We start from the raw sequence: 24,557 nt of genomic DNA, 5'->3' as shown, positions 1-24,557 counted from the left end.
ATTCCTCGTTTATGTATATACGTACGTTATACGAACACGACGATTGCTAAAGAAGTTCGAAAGAAGTAGGTTTGTTGTACCGGAAACACAATTTCTACTAAAAAGCATTTTTACGATTATTATTTTTAATTTAAATTTTAATGTTTTAAAAAATTATGTAGTTTATAGATTTTGGTATTTGTTAATGATAGCCGTTATATTCTATGTAATACAAAAAAGATTTTGACCACGTTTTAATTACCTTTTTTTTTTATTGCCCTTGTATAGACGAGCATACGGCCCACCTGATGGTGAGTGGTTACCGTCGCCCATGGACTTCAGCAATGCCAGGGGCAGAGCCAAGCCGCTGCCTACCTGCTAAATATAAATCTCTTAATATAATAAAAATTTGACAAACCTTTTTTTAACATAAAAACAGAAAGACATATTAGTTGTTTTATAATTTCAAAATTTCAAAACAAATTGTGACCGGTTCACGGTATGTTCTAGTAAACATTTCATTTATGGTCTACAGTCGTGCCCTCCAACCATATCGTTAGCCGATTCACATCGCAGTCTTCAGTGGAAGAACAGCTTTCTAAATTTAATCTCAATGGACGACCAACGGGTCTGTTTACTCAGCCGGCTATGGTTAATCAAGACTGCAAGACCAGACTAGTGGCAGCACGTCTAGTATTTATGTCACTGTTATAGTCCAGTTAGTCGGCGGGGCAAATAAGTAACGACTGTCTACACGTCAAATCAGGGGGTCACCAGGTCATAGGAAACTGCTGCAAAACTGATCTTCCACCGAGCATTGCTCTGATCAACGGCTTAAATTTTGCTGTTCAGTGTTTGAATGTCTTTTTAATACGCTTTTATTAGCTTCAGATGTATGTGTGTATGTTTGTAACGGAATCTTTGAACACGATTTTGACCACCTTGAAAACGTCGGATTAACTCGAAATCTGATATAAATAGTGTAAGAAAAAATGATTTTATTGTAAAAAAGCGTGGGGTGCTTTTCAGGATATTATCAAAATAACCCTTCTACTCATATCTGTTCATAAAATATTTATAACTACTTATACCATGCACCCCACGCTTTTTTACAATAAAATATTTTTTTCTTACACTATTTTTAATTCAAATTTATTTTCTATTTTTTAATTGGATTTTCTATAAAAAGTTTTTTAAACTTTTATTTTAATATTTTTTATTGCCCTTGTAGACAGACGAGCATATAGCGCACCTGATGGTGATTTACCGAATGGTTACCGTCGCTTATGGACTTCAGCGATGCCCGGGGCAGAGCCAAGCCGCTTCCTATATAATAGTAGTTAACGCTAATATAGACTTTACAAAAGTGTTTTTTTACGTCTCGCGAGAGGTATCCTTACAAACATATTATTTACTATTTTCATACTTTTGAATCGAACAGAAATGGCACGTCTTACTCCTATGTTACACAATACAAAGCATATATAAAACAGTCATGTGTCATTAGAGTTCCTATATTAAGATATTATGTGCTGATATTAGGAATTTTTGGTAGCCGCCTAAGGGTACTATCATACTGTCTAATTTTATTGCGAACTAATTGCTTACAATCTGTTTAAGGAGTTGAAATTTTTCCAAAAAACCGAAAAGCCACAAAAGGCTTTCAAGAAATATTTCAAGTCGTCTAAATTCCTAATTCCATCCAACATCTAGCAGTAAACATCTGCAAAGCGACCATTTCTTAAGATCCTACTCTTGATTCGCATTAGCACGTAAGGCTGTGTCGCTCCCGTTATCACGGATCGGGCACGCGACCGTGTTGACTTGGCAATGTCACCGTAGTTCGTTGGTTTATCATGATAATTTGATTCCTAGGAAGCACTCGGAGGAATAGTCGAACGCTCGTCTAGGCTTGACTTTGATGGATCGATTCGCGAGATAGGATTTCGGAGAAATTTTAATAATATAATTTCTTTTTGACTATAATTTTTAGTTTAGTCTCATGAAGCTCAGTGAAATCTTTAATTATGTCAGCGGAAAGTACACGTTCGTAAATTCGTTGAAACTTTGTTTACTAGGTCAAAAAATTTAATTTTTAGGTTACACATGTGATTCAGAAACATTTTAGTTAATTGAAGAAATAAATTAAGGAATACCGTTAAATAGTTCTAACTCTAATACAAAAAGGAAATAATTTACAAAATATGGTCATCTTTTAGTATACGTATTGCAGTAGCTAGGGAAGGATGTAGTAATGGCTAAGCACAATCTTATTTTTAACTGCATAGATTGTAAAACAGATTTAGCGGTTACATAATTTCTTTTAACTTATCACAGAACATTATCTCGTTCACTTCCTGATACTAAATCGACTGTTACATCAAAAATGTCTGTACTATTGTTCCCAATTAGAGAAACTCTAGGAAACTTCATCTATCGGTATAAGATCGCGCACGGCGAAAACAAAGCTATCTAGATCTCGTGATGCTGTAACGCAGTATTTATTGGAGCAGAGTTAATCATGCGATAGTGTTGTACCGTCAGTTTTGTTACGGAGGTTTAATAATCGGTTTCAGGTGTCTTCGATTGTATCTTCTATATCGGAATCTCCAATTATGGATGTTTATTAAGAAGGTCTTATACGTTAATAGTCTATTCGGTTATCATCAGAAGATGTAAGTGCGTGACATCGGCTACCATAAACAACTACTTCCACATCGTCTAACCCTTTAGTATTAGCGTTCTTGCCTTATTTACCGTCAAGCAATTGGAGTTACCTTAGCTTACCCTAAATTTAAGAACATGGTTAGTGGTTATCTAACAGCTGGGTTCCTCTCATCTTGTAGGCAGCGGCTTGGCTCTGCCCCTTGGCATTGCTGAAGTCCATGGGCTACGGTAACCACTCACTATCAGGTGGGCCGTATGATCGTCTGCCTACAAGGGCAATAAAAAAAAACTTGAATATGTAAACTCAAGTTTTTTTGTGTGATAAAAATCAAGTAAATAACAAGATAATATGTCTTTTATTGAAAATTAGACGATAGTTAGCATAATATTCCAATTTCGAAGGACAATACGATAGTCGTCCGTGACCACGAAAACTATAAATTTAATCGAAACATCCGAAATAATATATAGACAAAAAAAATACAAGACTTAGTTTTAGGTATTGCTTTTATTTCACACTGATTTTTACTTTATTTTGTGCCCAATAAGTTCAGTGAGTATTAACTAGTAGAAATATGAAATACATTAATTGACTGGTTGATTATTTCCTTTACTTTTTATTTCCTTTCTGAACGCATCATGTTCAGTACGTAGATGGAGAATATAAAACTAATAACCGTATTCGAAATCGTTGTATATAATGGCACACCATTGAAAATCGTTACACTTTCTAAAGCAAACACAGTTATAATAATTTGCGTGTATGCGTAATGACTGACTACTTTCGAGTAGAAGGTAAGTTTCTTCAGAAAACTGTCACGGAAAATTGCTCTCGACTTTCCAGCTATTGATACTAATGAGATCATTATTAATATATTCTTATTTTCTTATCACAGCCTAAAATATTTATGTTTCAGACCATTTAATAATGATAATTGTATACTTGATCTAGAAAAAGACAAATAAATAGATAACTTCATTTTTAAACAAATGCAAAAAATCGCATTGAATTGGTGCTTTCTATTGTTATATGTCATATTTATAATGACAATTGCTTTAATACAGATATAGAATATAATGAAAAAATTTAGCCAAATTTACAAACCGGTCGAATAAATAAGGAAATATCACAGGTATATAATATGACCAACGCTTATTTTTTTACAAATCAGGCAGTTTTTTTTTTCTAATTAACGATGCTTCAACAGCAAATTGAAAGATTGCACATAGTTTTGGCTAATCCCAAGATAAACAAACCGTGAGCAATGAATGGGAGGAACCGCCGGCGATCGTTAGATCCGGACCGCGGGCGCCAATGTCGAATTCAATGCCACGCATTGTTAAGTCTCGGAAGGAAGCTAAGCCAACGCTTTGTTAAATATTAAAGACGCTACCCACAGCAGCGAAGACAAAGGCGCTTCACTCGATATCGTTGGAAGAGAAAATTACGTTTCCTATTTGGATATTTTTTTTGTACTGATGTTAATGCGTACCCTATGTTGTATTGCGAATGTAATGTAGTAAGTACCATTTATTCTGTTTGACGCGCAGCTAGAGACGTTTCACTAAAATACAATTGAGACAATATAATTTAGCCATCTTAAATTGGGATATCGTACGGTAATTGGTCTTAATGTCCGTGGGCGCCAGTTATCACAATTAAGAGCCATAAGTTAGTGTGCTGCCCTACACTAATAGAGAATAAAATATAATATTATTAAGAGTACATCATAAGATGACGAAGATCGCATTGCATTTTTTTGCTGAATACCGGACATTTAAAAATAAATTATTTATCACATTAAAATACTTATTACATATAAACACTTTACTGTATGCAAAAACAAAGTTAATTATACTATATAAAATCTATTTAGTTAATTTAACTTTAAATAACCTTTTGTGTTGTGGTATTTTACTTAACTTTCAATTTGATACATGCAATTTTTGAGAAAAACCTTTAGGCTAAAAACAAATCATATCCAATCGTAAATAATAACTATACAACTGTATCAATGGAACTAATGAACAAATAAAACAAGGTGACGATGGGATGTTACCGGTCGCGAATGGTAATAATAGGCAAGCTTTCACTGTTCCCATTGTTTCGGTTTTATAATGCGGTTACGTGTTACAAGCCCGTAGAAAGTTTGACAATCGTATCAATATAGTTAGTGATATGGTCATTATAGGTGAAATGAAACTAAGAACAGCAGTTAATGCGGAGCTCATTGGTAGATCGGAAGTAGTAGGAGCTAGTGCTTATGCATGATGATAGCATGAGGTTTTTCAAGAGAAATTTTGCAAAGATAGACGATAGATTTCACTATGGTACACCGCTGTACAGCGTGAATGATGAATAAGGTTGGTACTTTGGAAAAAAGCCGGAGTCTCAAAGCGTATGACTGCTTCGTAGTAGGATTAGGCACGACGGTGGCACCTATCCGTGTGGACTAGTGGACTAGTGGTATACTGGACTGGTGGTAGGACCTCTTGTGAGGCCGCGCGGGTAGGTACCACCACCCCACCTATCTCTGCCGTGAAGCAGTAATGCGTTTCGGTTTGAAGGGTGGGGCAGCCGTTGAGACCTTAGAACTTATATCTCAAGATTGGTGACGCATTTACGTTGTAGACGTCTATGGGCTCCAGTAACCAGTTAACACCAGGTGGAGTGTGAGCTCGTCCACCCATCTAAGCAATAAAAACACAACTTACAATACCCCTAAATACCACAAAAGTATTGAAATAAAGAAGAAGATACGCGACATAGCGTTTAGGGAATACAGTAGGAAGAAGTTCATACTTTAGTATGAACTTCTTTTTCACCGGATTTATCCGGATCGTACTTGGCAATAAACGGAAACTGTAAAAACGTTTCTAAATTTCTATTACGCAGGGATGGGGCGAAGCGTGGATGTCGATATTTTTTTTAAATCTTGCTTCGGTAAGCACGTGTCGTCTCATTAATTAAGTTGCACAACGTTATTGGTTTTATAAGCTAATCATCACGAAGATATTGAATAACCTGAGTTCACGAATAATAAGTAAATTGTAGTAACGAGTCACGCGAAGTTACTACACGTGTTTGTTATATTTGTTTTTTTTTTGTTTGTTACATATTGTACTACAGTTTTTAGGGTTGTTCGTGGTATTTTTTAGTAAATGACGTAATTAATTTGAATGAATAAAATAATGCGATTGGCAGGTCTATCTTTTATTTCTTGCAGTTAATCAGAAGTTATCTATCGATCTTGCAACTTGAAGAGGTCATAGTTTTATTATCAAGTATATTATAATTCAGCCAAGTGAGAAATGTAGTGAAATCCAAAGAAGAGATGGTCTCAAAATCTAAAAATATACTTTAACTATTATATTATAGTACACTTATGCAATTTATTTAAAGAACTCTATGTATACAATTATATTATATTAGAACAGTAGTCGAAATTTCACCTTAATCACTCACAACACATTTTTGTTTCATATTATTTAACTATCACATTGTCGTTATTAAGATTTATTTTTATAACGTTGAAAAAAAAAGGAAAATCGGTATTGACAAACAGACGTGAAAAATCTGAACTGTTTTTCATCGTAAATCAATCAGATATGAATGAACTATTTGAACCAATTTAAATTCCGTTTCAATCTTTAGATCAATCTTGGTCATTTTTGGGGACGGCTGTAGAAAAAAAGGAAGACAGCCAAAACGTTGGGAAGATGAAATAAAGAGTGTAGCCGGCCCGCATTGGAGTCGAATGGCCAAAAAATAGAGAATATTGGCAATCTTTAGAGGAGGCCTTTGTCGAGAGACAAGCTGTTTTTAAAACCACACCGAACGCCGGATGGAATAATTGATTATAAGTTGCATTTAAATTTAATCATTATGGTGTACAAACTTATTATAAAATTCCAATTAATTATAGTCGAATTTCGACTACTGCGGGACCTCTAGTTATTATTAAGTTCCGTTTAATTTGAGCAACATATCAAAATGTATTTAGGGCATGTTGTTCTGTTATGTTAATTGTATACTTTTATTGTTTCAGCCTAGGCCCGTTCGAGGCAGTGACTGGAAGCGAAATGGTGTCTAGACGTCGAATATTATCGCGGTCACGCGACAACCTGTCGCAAACACTCACTCAGGAAGAGGAGGAAGACGTATGGTATCAAAAGGATAAGCTTTATAAGGTAAGATGAGTATTGTTGATAAAGTTTTATCAAACCACCTAATATACATTTTGTTACCTATTAAAGCAGACAAAGATACGTGGCCACTTGACAGTGTGTGGTCATAGTTGCTCATGGATGGCACTAATGCCAGGTACTCAGACTTACTCAGAGTTGAGCTCATTCATAAAAAGGGTATGAGTTCTCGGAACACACTTTTTCTATTCCGTATTTTTATGAATATCATTGAGGAATTTCTCATATGTTTTAATGGCCTAATTAGTGCTACGAGTAATAAAAGTTCATGTCACTGTTTTAAAAACGATCTTTTCATAACAATCGTTTATCAAATAAAAACAATCTTCATCTTAAATGTTGCACAAGCTAAGAAGTCTGTTGCTAGACAGGATAATAAAATTAAGGCATCCATGTTCTCGCTGATCGAGACGTTAGATGCACTAGCTGATGACATTGTTTTGAAATTGAATGTGGTTTTGGTAGAGCGCTCTACTTCACGGAAATACCAGTTAATATTACACTCAAAACCATAAGTCGCGTTATTTCGAAGCATGTGGTGTTAATAATATTATCATATCAGGCTAATAGTTATCGATATAATTAATAGGCTTCGTCGACATTTGAATGTTGTGCCGAAGATCGTGTATTTTTTTCTTTTTAATTATTTTTTGTCTTTTGCGTTTAATTTCATATAGACTGACCTTTTTTTTATTGTTTAGATGGGTGGCAAGCTCACAGCCCACCTGGTGTTAAGTGGTTACTGGAGCCCATAGACATCTGCAACGTAAATGCGCCACCCACCTTGAGATATAAGTTCTAAGGTCTCAAGTATAGTTACAACGGCTGCCCCACCCTTCAAACCGAAACGCATTACTGCTTCACGGCAGAAACAGGCAGGGCGGTGGTACCTACCCGCGCGGACTCACAAGAGGTCCTGCCACCAAATTACCTAATTAATAATGGGATTTTGAGGTCTAGCAATTTTCAGTAGGATACTTTAAAATGTTGAAAAAAAAACACATTTGGACGATCTGGTAAATCGAAACGGTGATATTTCACTTTGGTTCTCATATATGGTTCTACAAAAAAAAATATGGTGCGATGGACTGAAGACTAAATTTCTTATTTAAGCTCGTTGTGTCAGATGTAATGACAAGGCGTCCAAGCATAATGGACGTCTGTATAATACTTTCCAACCCATCAATCACGAAGAGTATTTTGAATTCTTGCCGTCCTGGGAAATAACATCCAATATAAAACCTACAGCATTTCGTTGTTATACTGATTATTGTAAAATTTAGATTTGTCTTTCGATTTCAAAATAATATAAGCATACTAAAATAATTATTTTAGTAATAATAATTTTGTACCTTTGAATGTTTGTCACTCAGTCGGGTAAATAGCGGCACAGATATGGATGCTATTTCGCAGAAGAATAGTTAATAGCCTGGATTAGCACATAATACAGCTTAACATGGTAAATGACTTGACCCGGGTAGCCCCAAATATATCTACTATAATAAATAGGACCGTTTGTTAGTGATTTTACGTACATCGGAATCTATAAATTGACTAGTCTTTAAGGTGACACAAGCATATTTTTCCTTCGACAAACGTAATATGTTTAAATCTTTCTTAATTACAATTTAACCTGTGTAAAACCACACAGCGAGTCTAGTAATATTTTAAAGAAAAAGAGATTGAATAAGAGACGACTGTTTTGTTTGACAAATCATCAAATAAGGAACCAGTGTACAAATTAGTGTAAGAAAAGAAAACAAAAAAACAGATGTCCTCAAGCATTAAGAGTGTGCTAGTATTTGCCAATGATTCATATTAACTAAAATGCACCGCACTTATGTGAATCTTACTCTTAAGTAAATCGTGCTAAGTCAATTTTCGTTGTGCAAAAGATGAATCAATTTTGTATTTGATTATCAATTCATTAAATTAATTTAAGTTAAAGTGAAAAGCACAGTAATTTGCAGAGCAATTCTCTAACCGCAAAACTTAAGTCACGTACCTTACCCGTTGTCTTTAGATCGACATTGTATTACACAAGTTTGACAAATTGCGGTTAATTAACTAAATTCGCAACCATCAGCATCGCTTGTTCCGCGTGCATATTATGTTTTCCTTTCCTTTGTTTATGATTGTGTTTTTGTAACAATTTCCGACTGCCGCTATTAGGGACGTGGGAATAATTCGCATAAAACAAAGTCTAACACTTACTTCGTTTCATTTAACATCGATGCCTTTTGATATTTTCAATGAAATGTTTTCCTTTACCAGTTTTCTTGTTAGTCTTTCGATTTATATGCTAAGAAAAGAATCAATGTAATTGTAGTTTTGTAAAATAGCTTCTTTAACTAGTTCCACAATAGTATCTAAGTTGTTATTGCTTTGTTCTAAATCTTTTCCGTTTTCACCAAAGCTTTCTCCTGTATTATACTTGCGGTTGTAATGTAATGAAAGCTTATAATTTTCAATGTCACTTTCATAGAAAAAAAGTCTTGATACTTTATTAGTTAGGCGTAAATCTCTTGTGGTTTCAACTAGAGATCAGCGTGTTGGTCTGAAATCGGTTGTTGAATTATTTTTTGTTTGATTTTATTGACTGCTATTTGTGGTGCCTTTGTTAATTGTAGCATTAGAATGAATATTGAGAGTGGACAATTTTATTGCGACCAACTCTCTTACTTGGTCGTGAAGAAAGTTTTTACTTCTTATATCTACAGCTTCCGTCATGACATTGGCTTCATACACATAAAATACAAAAGATCCTTGAAAAGCAAATAAACAAACAAACAAGAAATTTATTAACTCCGGTACTATCATAATCAATTTAAATTGCTACGATCCTTAGTAATTTGGTATTAATTAAGCATCAGTTACATAATTTCAAGACCTTATATAAAATATCGAGATAATCGTCCAATATACGAATTCATAAAAAACAAAAAATAAACAATTGATACAATTGATACATTACCCGATTCCACTAATACAAATGACCCAGTAATAAATTGTCGACCAGACATAAGCCGACAGGTTACGATTCTGCTCGATTAAGATCTAGTGACTGCTCGTGACCAATGGAACAACGGTTGGATTGCGGCATCATAAATACTCCGGAAAACATCTGTGTGCTTAGTGCGAGTTTTTTAACCTTCTCGATAGCGTAAAAGTTAGCTCATATTTGTATGGAATGGGATCATTTGCCCACGTTTGCCGCTAGGGGCGCTGTTCCAACTGCATACAAAATTGGGCTAACTTTTACGCTATGGATAACGATAAAAAACTCGCACTAAGCACACTGGTTAGAATTTTCGAACGTTTGACCTTACCGAATGTACAATGTCAACGAATGATTTTATCACTTATGCACAAGTATAGTCTGTTATTGTTATACTCCATTGCTTCAATAATACTGTTAAAGTTTTATTTTTAAATTCAAATCACGTTTTGTGTTTAACTTATCCTTCTTATAAACCGTTTTGTATATTCATTTCACTTGTCAATACAAATCTGCTAAATCACGTGGGCACTTCATCCGTTATACTTTAGGCCATTCTGTCATACATGCAACTTACATGACTTATCTCCATCAAATCTTACGGCTTGAGCTTGAGTAATTAGTGGATCATTGTACAACAAGATAAAGGATTGCAAAACATAAATATTTGGGTCATTGATCCAAACAGACAATGAAGGCGCGAATGATTTTGACGAATTTTCGATTTTTACTTTTAGGGTCCTAATTCAAAGCAATTTTTAATTTCACGGCTCAATTACGTTACGAGATTTTTAAATTAAATTTTCCTTTTTAAAGCAATGCCAGATGCAACTAATATTAAAATGTATTGCATATATATTTAAGATTTTACTGTTGTTACTGGTGGTAGGACCTTTTGTGAGTCCGCGCGGGTAGGTACCACCACCCCGCCTATTTCTGCCGTGAAGCAGTAATGCGTTTTGGTTTGAAGGGCGTGGCAGCCGTTGTAACTATACTTGAGACCTTAGAACTTATCTCAAGGTGGGTGGTGCATTTACGTCATAGATGTCTATGGGCTCCAGTAACCACTTAACACCAGGTGGGCTGTGAGCTCGTCCAACCATCTAAGAAAAAAAAAAAACATTTTGTAAATAATTTTTTTCAATTCAGTCACGAGTCATAACAGCCGTCGAGTTTAGCATTTTCGTTAATATCAAGGCTCCAGAATACGTTCCGCGTTAAGAAATAGACGAACGCAATGTCTCAAATGTAGTCCGAGGCCGCTATACATAATTCCGCTACAAACAAGTGTCTTTCACTGAAATTACCGTTTTTAATACTTTTGAAAAAAAACCTTTACCTCGAATTCTTTGGAACAGTAGAACGACATCAATCGATCGTCTTAGTGATATTTTAGCACCGGATTTTTTTTGTTTTTGTAACCATATTTTATGCCTGCTTGATGTTTATCACGAATATTTTCCATCGACGTGAATCAGCTTAAAATTATACAAAGCGTAATTAAATGTAATTTGAGAGCATTAGCTTTTATTCTGGCTTGAAAATTAAGAATTCTATTTAAACATTCCAAAAGGTAGGTATTTATTTGTAGTCTTATGTAGAATTTACATTACCAATTTTTTTTTAATTTTAGTTTTAAATATGTTAACTTGTTGATCTTAAACTACGAAACCAATAGTAGGAGAAGAAAAACAAAAGAAGTTTTTTTTGTTATTCAACTAATAGTGGTTTTTAGAGCTAGCTATCATTAAATTGAATACCTCACTTTGATTATATCAAAGAACTTGTTTAAATATTTGTATTCAAATAAACTAAAATCATGTCAAGGATTAATTTAATGAAATGCACAAAATAACTAATGAATTATAAATAGATATCCAATAAACTATGCTATTTTAATGTCTAATACGAAAAAATAATCCACACAACTAATAATAACTCATTCAACTCAAATCAATTCCTCCCTTCAGTGGTATGGTATAGTAGTTATAAATATTTTATGAACCGAGATGAGTAGAAGGGTTATTTTAATAATATCCTGAAAATCCACGCTTTTAATAATAAAATATTTTTTTCTAACGCTATTTTGAATCCAAATTTATTAAAATTCATTTTCTATTTTATAGTTAGATTTTCTTCTATAAAAGCGTATTTTGTTAGTTTTTTTAAACTATTATTTTTTTATTTTACGAAATAATTACTAGAGTGAGGCATTCCTGATTCACGTTCCTTACTACTTAAATTCATTCATACGTAATTGAATAATATGGGTAGTATAAACAAACATACAGCTTGAACGTTCTCCTTAATACTAGACTGTCGCTGGCCGCAGTTCACGCGTTGGATGTCGTAACTCAAGCTACCCAATGCCGGTTACACAACATTCACCTGTTTGAGCAGTGAATTTGCGACAATATCGTGAACAAGTTATCAATACCAATCGTTAACGCAGCTGTCTGTCAGTATTGCTGAATTTTTGTGTATTGGTGGTCTTCCGCGACTTTAAGAAGTCATCTGATCTTTTGTAATCTAATAAATGTAAAATCAACATAAAAATTTTCGGTACCCCAAAATTTTGATAAAAAAATATATTTTGATTATCGTTCTCATTTCAATCACTGTAATGTTAAATTAAAATATTACCGAATCATAATCTATATTGCATTAAGCATCACTAATCTAAGATAACCATCTGGTATTACCTAAGAGTATTTATGCGACTACAATAACCCTAATGAATGTAATTCGCTGTAATTTTGACCGTTACTTGATTTCCAAATCGCTGATTTCTATTCAAAAATCTCCTAGTTGGGTGACTAGTCATGTGTGACTTTACCATTTAGATTTAACCGGTTATTAAGACAAGTGGCGGAATCCGCGTGTCATGGGTCAATATTTGACATTTCAATGGCTTGCAGTAGTGAAATGACGTAATCTGAACCATGCAAGAGCTTATGTACTTGCGAAAGATTACAGTTGACACTACTGGGTACTTAATAGTGAGTTGTATATAATCAAATCATAGAAAAGGTCATTCGTATTATAGTAGCTTGTAATTGAAGTTTATCAAACGTTCATTGATGATGACAATGCGTTAATTAATTTAAATGTGCTTATTATGCCGGTATCATTTTCTTGCTTGTTTGATTTTGAAAGTACTGCATGTATTAGGGTCACGATATCTCAAAGGTGGTATTATATACGATCGGTGAAAGTCACTTATATTTAACGAACTATAAATGACCGGAATTATCACTAACTATCTTTTATTCCTAACCACTAAAGAAAAAAAAGAAAAGGAAAAAGCGTTTTACGTTGCATTTTTAGTAACAAATAAAACGTTATATACAAAAAAAGGGACACTACATCCGGCTTATAAGGAATAATATTAATTAGGTTATTTCGTGAACTATTTTTATAAATGTATGCACCACGAACAAAGAATGTTGGTATAAATCAGTTCAATTGTCCTCTTGACAGGTCCTTATCATAATAAATAATGGAACTTAAAATGATTTTGCATGTTCGGTATCTTGACATACATATCTTTTCTGGCAGTCTTATATTATTATAAAAATACGCGTCCTCGATTATTTTCTCAGTGATGTACTCGAATGTGCGCATCGAAATAATATGAATATTATTTACTTAAGATCTGTAGCTTAAAGTTCAACCAACATAGCTATTTAATGATACGAGCATTTCTGACCATTAACATTGGTACCCAGATTTTTATCGGTTATGGAAACCGAATGATCACATAAGTCAGAAAATTGGTTAATAATTTTTAGTCTTCAAATTCAGACGCCTCTAACTTTGCCTTGTTGTCATAATCATTCAAAGGCATCGTTCTAATTAATTGTAGTTGCCAATATCGTAGGACAATCTTCAAGATGCTAAGTAGTCTGGTCCCTGCGTCCTTGCCTTTCCCTCATTGCGTTAACTGGACGACCTCCAAAATCAACTGCATCGTATTCGCAACCGTTATTGATTCATTTTAATCGCTTTACATTATCGTTAACATTTATGGGATCTTCGTTTGTTTCAAAACCCGTTTCAATGTTTTCGTGAATGGCATCTCATATTGGTTTATCGATAAGCGCGTTATTATCACGGCTACCGATACGGTTATAGCATTTTCACTTTTTAGCATCTCCGTTTCACTGTGAAAGTAGCCGATTTGAGCTCTCATAACTTTTGCTTTCGTTTGCTTTATTAATTAACAAGTTTTAAATAACCTTACGGAATGACACAGTCTTCTTAATTGCTAGTTGATTGAGAATTATGACTTCATGATCAATCATGTTTTAAACATTTTATCCTTTTTGGTGAAAACTTGTTTTGTATTGACCGGTTTCCTGGTTTGTTCTATATGCTTACGTTTAATTATCTCCTAAAATTAAATTCATCATATTTTTTGTAGTATTGTATTATGCTCGTATTTAATTTTTTTCTTCTTCTGGTCCAAGTTTTTTTTTTGTTTTTTTTTTATTGCTTATATCTAAATATCCTTAAGAAGAAAATGCGCCATCGCCTTACGTATACGGATGTTTCTATCACGGTACATTTGTCGCGTCCTTGTATCGTAAGTTCTAGTTATAGCCGTAGTCGACGGGAATCGCCGAGGCGAACTACTGAGCAGGAAGAGAACAACTTTCATTTTCACACACCTGTCTTGCCCCGCAGCTTTGCACTGGCATAATTCTTGTTATCCAACTATCTACTTTAAAGCCTGGGCACTAAAGCTGCTATAGTGGAATGCCCTGTATTTAGTTACGTCGGTAATTGTACCTGCTGCTTTTATTATGACCATTTTTTGCTGCATTGCTATGTCGTACTACTTCTTCATAAATATATTCATTCATATTCCGAGGAAATAACAAATTTTCGATACGCACACTCGCGTTTATACAATTAACTATATTCTTACAGATTTTAAGTATTTTGTTTGAGAGGTTCTGCTTACTCATATTAAAAATAATATGGTTTTCGTAAACGTAAAAGTCATATGAATAGAATTGGTGTTACAAAAATCATTCGTCAAAGCGTTTTGACTCGTGTGAAAATTAAATTTTGCACGCAACGTACACTTTGTACACACATGGAAGAAGCGAAAGCGAAATCGTTACGTAAAATTTAGAAGCATCGTTCTCAAAGTGTAATTTAGATAAATACAATATTTGACGGAGACGAGGCACAGGAATTTAAACCTTAAGCACACTTAGAATCTTCCTTAAAATCTAGGTTGATACCTCAAAGAGAAAGTCATAATGGCAAACAAAACGAATAGTGTTGCAGACATTCCTCTAAACCAGTTTTTTTAAAACTTCCCTTTAGCAGATAACATATTGTAGATTGATATGTAAAACGGTGTTTAGGAATCTACCTTGAATAGATAATAACAATTACATGCCCACACTTGAAAGTCAAACAGATTGGTCCGTGGCGTATTCGTGTTCAAAATTCTTCTGAAATAAAACGTAAAATAAAAGATTATTCTTACTATTAGATTCCACAATAGTATAATTTCAAATCTGATATACACCAAATCGATTATACTTCCAAACCGATTCCAAATAAGTATAAAACAATGAAAGACGAACCAAAACAAATTCCATGTTCCATTTTGACAGCCTTTTTCCATTTCAGGTGTCTTGGTGAATGTACCAGAACTACTAAAACCATTCTCTAAACAAACATTGTGTCGCTTTTGGTTTATTGTAATATTCAAATGACAAGTATCATACTTACGTGATCGCTTCATCATCTTCAAGAACAGATTTTGAAATTCTCTAGAATCTTCTTCGTTAATTAACTTTCTCTGTGCTCCGTTAAAAGATATAAATGACTTTACGTATATTGCTAATACGTTAATATTGAGGAGTTATGAATACATTTAATGCATTAATTCTTCTTCTTCCTAGTCACACACTCTTGACAAAGTGGTCGTGGTCATGCATCAGTCGAACCCTGCGATACCGATGCTCTCGCGATGCGACGCCATGTGGCACGATGTTTCGCAGAGTGAGAACAATTATTTATGTTAGATTGAGTCACAGATTTTATGAGGTCGGTCCATCGTGTTGGAGATCGTCCGCGAGATCTTTTGCCCTCGACTTTCTCTCGCACCACTAACCGCTCAACGGAATCCTCATTACGAGTGATGCACCCGAAGAACTTGAGGATTCGTATTTGGACTGTTAATATTTGAAAGTCCTATTAATGCATTAATCTATAAGCCAAATGTGACACCTATGGTCTCTTACACGAAAGATACACGTGCACCGCTATGACAAAGTATATTTTAATTTTGTGCTTTCGTTCAAATTATCGATGTCCCTAAGCTTATCTTGTAAATTTACTAATCCTATTTTGTCCAACATCAATCATGTTGTACGCGACAGAATCAAGCCATTTGTCTTATTCAAACTAGACAAAAGAACATAGATTTCCATTTAAAATATTATAGCTTTATTCTAATAGCACTTAGGTTTGAATTAAAATATCGAAACAGAAAAACTATAATTGTTGAAGCAATAGTACTGTTAACTCGATATTAAGATTTGTAGACATGAACGGTTATAGTTGAAATTCATTTTTCAAAGGATATTAAACTTTGAGATCAAATAGAAAATGATAATTTTAATTACAGCAAATTGCAGTGTATACTGTTTTGCGTTTATTGATAATTGATAAAGAATAGCATAGATGCGGTGTATCTGAAAAGCTGAATAATTAGAATATGAAAAGCTAAATTTGTTCTTGGCTCAAACTAGATCTTGAATAAACAAACTTCAATGGAAAGATATAATATGTATCAGTTATCTTTGAATATTATGATAAAGAAAGAAGGCGAGCAGACCTATAATGTAATTGTCTCAAACACCAAGATAAAGAGTCTAAACTATTTACTGTAAATTTATTTTTGGTTTATCAACTGTTTAATATCTGTGAAAGTGCACAAATGTGAGAAAATGAAACAAAGCTGCTGGACATAGCTTCTCGGGTTTCTCCAAAAAGTCCACTGAAAACGTCTCAGTAAATGACCGCCATTTTACCGAGATTATGTTTCATCTCATATCATCTCATTTCATTTCATTTCGTGTCATATCATGTTTTATATTAATCCATTTAATTTAATTTCACTTCATATTATCATTTTCCATAAAAATAAGAATTTATATTAAAATAAGTCTTGACCTAAAGGTTTTAGCTATCAGGTCATAAAATCCCTTAAAAAAAAAAAAACTATGTGTTATACATAATATTATACTTCTTTCAAGTATTTGAAATTGTAAGCATGAATCCAAAATTTAATGATGTAAATTATATTTCAAAGTGAAGTGATGTTATTGAAGATAATGAAGGCAAACAGAAAATTATTTATTCTTAGAATTGGTTTTGTTTATACTTGACTATGTTTGCTCAATCGTAATTTAAGTGCACTAGTCCAGAGCGTGACCTCGCATTGTACTTATATAAATAATACATGTCCTCTCTCAATCGAGGCCTACGGAGAGTACTCAGAGGTAGGCAGCGACGTGGCTTTACCAACTAAAAAACAAGATTATCATTGTAATACGCAAAGGATAGCTGCTACTGGTGCTAGGACCTTGGTGCTTTTTAATGGTGGTAGGACCTCTTGTGAGTCCGCACGGGTAGGTACCACCACCCTGCTATTTCTGCCGTGAAGCAGTAATGCGTTTCGGTTTGAAGGGTGGGGCAGCCGTTGTAACTATACTGAGACCTTAGAACTTATATCTCAAGGTGGTTTGCGCATTTACCTTGTAGATGTCTATGGGCTCCAGTAATCACACAATACCAGGTGAGCTGTGAGCTCATCCACCCATCTAAACAATAAAAAAATGTAGTAAAATTTTGATAAAAATTTAAATTAAAGCAACGGCTTTCAAATAAAAAGTACTATCAGAATCAGTTCACCAAGAAAAAGTTGTAAGGTCACAACAACACACATAAAATACAGTCGGATTTAAAAAGTCGTTTTTTTTTATATCAACGAATCAGCGAATATCAACTTTTCAGTGCAAATCGGCAAGCTCATACTCTAACCCCTAAGTGTTTATCAGGCAGCATTTTTTCAGGATCAACGTATTGCATGTCGGTATTTATTCTCTTAGTATAATAAAGCAAACTGCGAGATCGATCTTATTTGCCGTTCACTATATAAACAGTGGCTAACTACCGCTGGAAAGGTCGACAAGAGATGACCAAGGTTGCTCTGCTTAATTGGTCCAGGGTAGTAGCCACTGGAGTGGCTAATCTGGTCCCGAACAGCTTTTTGTGCGCTGCAATTAAACTTGTATCCGTGCTTATTGTTTCTATCTTATTCTTTGTTTAAATTAATTCCATTTGGTTTGTTGATATACTTAATTGTATGGTTTTTTTTTAAACTAAAAGATTTCCCAATGTAAGTACGTTATTGGCGCAAAATCAGATTTCGCACAAAAATAATATCAATACCAATAATTAAACGAAAATTAGACTGAACAAATTATTAATTTTAAATTAACGTGCCCTTGTTGAAATCCTCAAATAGCAACGTAAACACACAGAATTCAATGAACAATTTAAAAAAAAATATAGTTTGACTTTTTCTAAATGAAAAGCATAGAAATGATAGCGTTATAATTATTAAATTTAAATCGAATATTAAAAAACAGACCCATAAGTAATTCTATAAGAATGTAGGAAACACGCCCTGAAAGGCCACAATACTGTTATTCGCGTGTAGATCAACATCTTAACACAAAGCTTCGGTATCTTACGGAATCATGCGTTAATGACATTTAAACTGATTTTATGTGGTTAAGTAGATTTGAAGATACTCACAGGCACTCAAGAACGGTACCTGTGAACTTTGAAGTAGACACTTTTATTTATTGTAGAAACAATTGTAAAATTGTCCCTACTGGTGGTAGGGAGATAGAAATAAGTTGTGGTTTGATCTGCCCTATTAACACCTAATACCTGATGTTAAAAAAAAAATGCGATAAAAAAAATTCTTTTGTCACACTTCATTTTGGAACAAAACAAATCTACAGTCACAAATCGTGTATTAAATTTTATGCAAGCAGCTTGCCTCAAAGTAAAATTTACGAACGGCTTATTTAATATTTAATATTTTCGTAGGATGTTACCGTTACTTTGTAACTTCTCATTTAAGGTAACATATTTGAGGTTGCCGATAAACCATAATTGCTTTGATATACCAAAACTAATTAATTAAATAATCGATTAAAACATTCGATAACAATTAATAGTGAGTGCTAGAATATTCGTATCATACAAAAATTGTGAGTTATAACATTTTTAAGATTTTATATTCTTCAATATTTTGACACTTTGATGACGGATCTCGCATTTCATTTGCTTAATACGGCCCTTGTATTAGAACGGACGCAAAATAATCCGATCTTTAGAAGTATGAGAAATATTAACATATTTATTATATTGTGATTGTTTAAGACCCAAGTGGGTTAAGGATTGCTTAATTTAAAGTCAAAAGGTATACAATATAGTAATATGTTTTTCAAAATTAATTTAAGCTTTGTTTTGGGATCTTGAATACCTGGCCTTGAATGGTAACCGCAGCCACATGCACTCAAATTCCACTTACATTGTAACATGAGACATGAAGTCTCAATTGCATTGTAAAATGCTCCTATCCGTTGTTCGGAGCTCATGGATAGGCAAGCCGTTAGTGCCAGTGTGTTTGGATTTATAAAACCAATAGACAACTACGCAAAACCACTTTATTTTTATTGGTTACTAGCTGACCCGGCAGACTTCGTAGTGCCTCAATCGATAAATAAAAGAGCTAAACTTTTGTATAAAATAAACTTAAAACAAACAAAAGAAATCCGTCCGACGGGGTACACATCAAAGGAAAAACAAAATTGTTATTTTTATTTAATCCCGAGCATTTTCATATTTATCTACCTTTTAAACCTTCTCTGGACTTCCACAAATAATTCAAGAGGGTCCACTCGTTCTCGAGTTTTAGCGAGACTAACGAACATCTAACGACATTTTTATATATATAGATTTTTGTAAACTGTCGTATCATTCAAATCAAAGTCGTCTTACATATTCGATTCGATAATTGATGATTAGTTTCGTGTAGTATGAAGAAGTTTATTTTTGTTTTAATAATTCGATTCACTCTGCAGGCCAAGCCAAATGATTCTTTAATTCAATCAAGAGTAGGTTTTTTTTTACCAATCACAGATGTTATTTTTTTTTAAATCCTTATTTCACACAATTAGGAAAGAAAGATGAAGAAAGCTTTACTCATATTTTCAACCGATTCATTCGTAATTCAAACTAGCTTGCATAGCTTCGAGTAAATTTACTTCATCATTAACATTACTTGTATTCGTCAAAGCGTAAAGAATTTATATTTAATAATGTTACAAATTAACGTTAGACCTTCAGTGTTGACATCGACATTACAAACGTTCTTATGATATGGTTGGAGCACGCGTTTATGAAAGATACATTCACTTAATAATTTAATTCCAGACGCAAAAAAAATATTTGTGTATCGGTATGTTTGTGTGTAGTGAAGTAAATGGTACGAACGTATTTTTTATTTTATTTGTTTTTACATATTTTATTTTTGATTTTGAGTTTGAATTGCCCATTTTGATTCGTATCAATTAAAAAGCTGTTTTAATCGTTGCTACATTTATTTACGCTTTATCAACAAAATATTCATTCTATCAGTTTACATATATAATTGACGGAATCTTTTCCAAATTCGATTAGTACTTTGTAAGTGTATCTGCTAAGTAAATATTGGAGCAGTACTTATCCTTTGTATGTTTCAAGTATTGTTAAGACAGTCAGAAAAAAATAGAGTTGCTTAAGTTCAATAATATTAAACGTTTTTTGCGTGAATAATCGTCACATGACATCGATTTGTGGCAATAAACAAATACTTGAAGGTTTCAAAAAATTTTGTTTGTTTATTTCCAAAAAAATGATCTCGTCCACTCATCTATGCTATAAAAAAATATATTGGTATTGAATAATCAACATAAGTTGCATATGCATTTCGGTTTGAAGGGTGGTGTACTGTAATAACTGAGGCCTTAGAAACTCATGGCTCTCATCCACCCATTTAAATAATAAAGATAAATACATACATTTTTGTGTTTGCTTCTTTATCAATTTCACGTTGCACATAACTGTCAACGAAATATAAAAATATTCCTAATTTAATAAATTTTATTTAGTGTTATTATCCAGCGGTGTCAAAAACGACTTTTTTCCCCTTTGAACTTTAACCTTATCCTTTTATTTTTTATTGGAAGGGACAAACCAATTCGATTTGAAAACGTTACTGGCGTAAAGTTCTCCGAGGTTGTGATTTTTCATAAACCACATAACCGGTTGGCAGGTAAATTTTATATGGCAGGTAAAGTAAATTTTTATTGAATGATACATTAACAATGACAAAAAAAAGGTTTTGCCTGAAATATTCGTGTGAATATCAGCCCACCCTGGTAGTTGGAATTGGTATCTATTGAAATCAGTGATCGAAACACATTTGAGGTTAACAAGTTATTTAATAATATGAATTTTATCTATGGAGCTTTAATAACCTCTAAATAAAACAAAAATTTATCATTTTTTTTTATTTAATTAATAAAGTTCGTAAAATTAATTCGTCAATAGAATCGGGAAATAAGTACGGATTTAACGAGAAAAAAAAACAGTCATAAATAAATCAAGACATTCCTTAAGTAAATGTAGTTCATACTTGATACACGTGAATCGAATAAGGCAATCGGGCGGGTGTGGTCAGCCTTGGTCAGCTCTGTAGCGATGTGTTAAATGAGTTATAGAATATAGATGTTTAGTTCGTTTTAATAAAAATATGAAACAAAAACAGCTGTGGAAATATCCTCCGTTTAAGTTTTCAAGTCTGATTTGGTTTAAAAAATGAAAACAACACAGCATATTAGCTTATTATATTTTAAAAAGCAAACAATTAGATCATCATCATCATCATTTCAGCCTATCGCCGTCCACTGCTGAAAATAGGCCTCTCCAATAGATTTCCAGTGCGACCGGTCCATTGCCACCTGCATCCAACGAGACCCAGCACTTTTTACTAGGTCGTCGGTCCATCTAGTAGGTGGCCGTCCCACACTGCGCTTGCCAGTACGTGGTCGCCACTCCAGGATCTTTCTGCCCCATCGACCGTCCTCTCTTCGTGCTATGTGGCCGGCCCATTGCCACTTCAGTTCACTAATTCTACGGGCTATGTCAGCAACCTTCGTTCTTCTACGGATCTCCTCATTTCGGATTCGATCACGTAGAGAAATGCCGAGCATAGCCCTCTCCATAGCTCGCTGCGCGACTTTGAGCCTTCTAAAAAGATCCCTAGTGAAGCACCACGTCTCCGAGCCGTAAGTCATCACTGGTAACACACATTGGTTGTACACCTTTGTCTTAAGGCACTGAGGTATTTTGGACGAGAAGACGTTGTGCAGTTTACCGAACGCTGCCCAGCCGAGTTGGATCCGTCTACTGACCTCTCTCTCAAAGTTGGACCTACCTAATCGGACTGCCTGTCCTAGGTATATATATTCGTCAACAACTTCAAGAGTAGAGCTCCCAACAGTAACTATGGTGGGTGCAACATGGACATTGTACATGATTTTTGTTTTGTCCATGTTCATTTTAAGACCCACTTGTTGAGAAACCCTACTGAGGTCACCGAGCATACGCCCTAAATCTTCCAGCGACTCTGCCATGACCACGATGTCATCGGCAAACCGAAGATGAGTGATGTATTCGCCGTTAATATTGATGCCAAGTCCTTGCCATTCCAGAAGTTTGAAGGAATCCTCCAGAGCAGTGATAAACAGTTTCGGAGATATCACATCTCCCTGTCTCACTCCTCTCTTTACAGGGATTTCCTTCGTGCAATGCTCCTGTACTCGGACTGACATGGTGGCGTTATTATACAAACACTTCAATACTTCGATGTACCGGTAGTCAATACGGCACCGCTGGAGAGATCTAAGGACCGCCCATGTTTCGACGGAATCAAAGGCTTTCTCATAGTCCACAAACGCTAAGCATAATGGCCGATTGTACTCTTCGGTCTTCTGTACAATCTGCCGCAGCGTATGTATGTGGTCTATGGTACTGTAGCCTTTTCGGAAACCGGCTTGTTCGGTAGGCTGGAAGTCATCAAACCTGCGTTCGAGACGCTTCGTGATGACTCTCGAGAACAGCTTGTAGACATGGCTCAGCAGTGCTATGGGCCTATAGTTCTTCAATAAGGTTTTGTCACCTTTTTTGAAGAACAGGATCACAACACCCCTGTTCCATGCCTGTGGCGGTTTTCCATCGAGCAAAGAGGAATTGAAGAGCTTCTGAAGGACTTTCAGTACCGGCGTCCCGCCCGCTTTCAGAAGCTCCGTAGTAATTCCATCCTCGCCCGGTGCCTTGTTATTCTTAAGCTGTTTGAGAGCCATCCTAATCTCGTACAGGCTGATGTCCGGGATGTCTTCAGTGTAGTGTCGGGTTAGCTTGGCTCTAGGGTCTGCAGCTAAACCTTGCGGTTCAGCTGAGACCGAGGTAAACAGCTGCCCGTAGAACCTCTCTATCTCCCGCAGGACCTCTGACTTATTCGACGTTACACGTCCATCTTCGGTCTTCAGCTTCGTCAGCTGGCTTTGCCCAATAGAAGCGTCTCTTGCGAACACTTTAGAGCCTTGGTTTCGCTTAATCGTCTCTTTGATACGCTGAGTATTAAAGGAGCGTAGGTCGTTTCGCAAGGACTTCATGATATGTCTATTGAGTTGCCTATATGACTCAGCGTCCTCCGAAGTTTGGAGCGTCATCAAACGTCGACTAGCCATGAGGTTTCGGGTGCGGTCGGATAGTTTCTGAGGTCTATTCTTACGGTGGGTTTTGAAAAATTTGGACCCTACCGTACGGACAGTCTCTACCAGCCTGCTGTTTACATCGTCCACTGATGCGCAGCTGTTTAGCCATTCGAAGCGATTAGCCAATTCGAGTTGAAAGCTCTCGGGGTTTTGGATTTGTGCATTCGACGGTCGAAGCGTTGACTTCATCAGACGCGATCTTTCCAGTCTGACCTTGATATTCAACATGCCTCTGACGATTCGGTGATCACTTCCTGTTTTAACACTGTTGATCACAGAGACATCGTTGAATATCTGTCTGTTGGTGCTCATGATGAAGTCAATTTCATTTCTTGTTACACCGTCGGGACTCAACCAGGTCCATTTCCGTTGTGGCGGCTTCTTGAAGAAAGAATTCATCATAAAGAGTCCTTCCTTCTCCATAAAGTCCGCCAGCATCTGTCCTCTGGGATTCCGCTGCCCAAATCCAAATGGCCCCACTTTCAACTCATCATCGCCTCTACGGCCCAGTTTTGCATTGAAATCTCCCATAACAACGGTAAAATGTGATTGGGAGTTACGTATGGCCCTACTAATGTCCTCATACGTAGCTTCCACTTCATCGTCTGGATGTGACGTCGATGGGGCGTATACCTGTACAATCTTCAGCGAATACCGCTTTGAGATTTTGAGGACAAGGTATACTACCCTACTCGACACACTTTCGATGGCCACAATGTTGTTTACGAGAGATTTGTGGACGATAAACCCAACACCACCTTGGGACTTCTGTTCTCCCT

The 24,557-nt window shown here is 35.1% G+C and overlaps 1 protein-coding gene across 3 annotated transcripts in view; it reads left to right on the top strand.

Annotated features, from left to right (window-relative positions):
• exp (expansion) overlaps positions 1-24,557 on the top strand; it is a 150,678-nt gene that overhangs the window by 45,032 nt on the left and 81,089 nt on the right. For all 3 annotated transcript variants that reach the window (XR_016323170.1, XM_028174117.2, XM_028174115.2), the window contains exon 2: positions 6,696-6,837. Coding sequence is in view for 2 of the 3 variants with exons in the window: in XM_028174115.2 (XP_028029916.2) it covers positions 6,696-6,837 (142 nt within the window). In the remaining variant the exon portion in view is untranslated. The remainder of the gene's footprint in view (positions 1-6,695; positions 6,838-24,557) is intronic.

Source organism: Bombyx mandarina, chromosome 05 (genome assembly GCF_030267445.1).
Source record: "Bombyx mandarina strain Sakado chromosome 05, ASM3026744v2".
Classification (NCBI taxonomy): Eukaryota; Metazoa; Arthropoda; class Insecta; order Lepidoptera; family Bombycidae; genus Bombyx; species Bombyx mandarina.
This window is presented reverse-complemented; position numbering and strand designations above follow the sequence as displayed.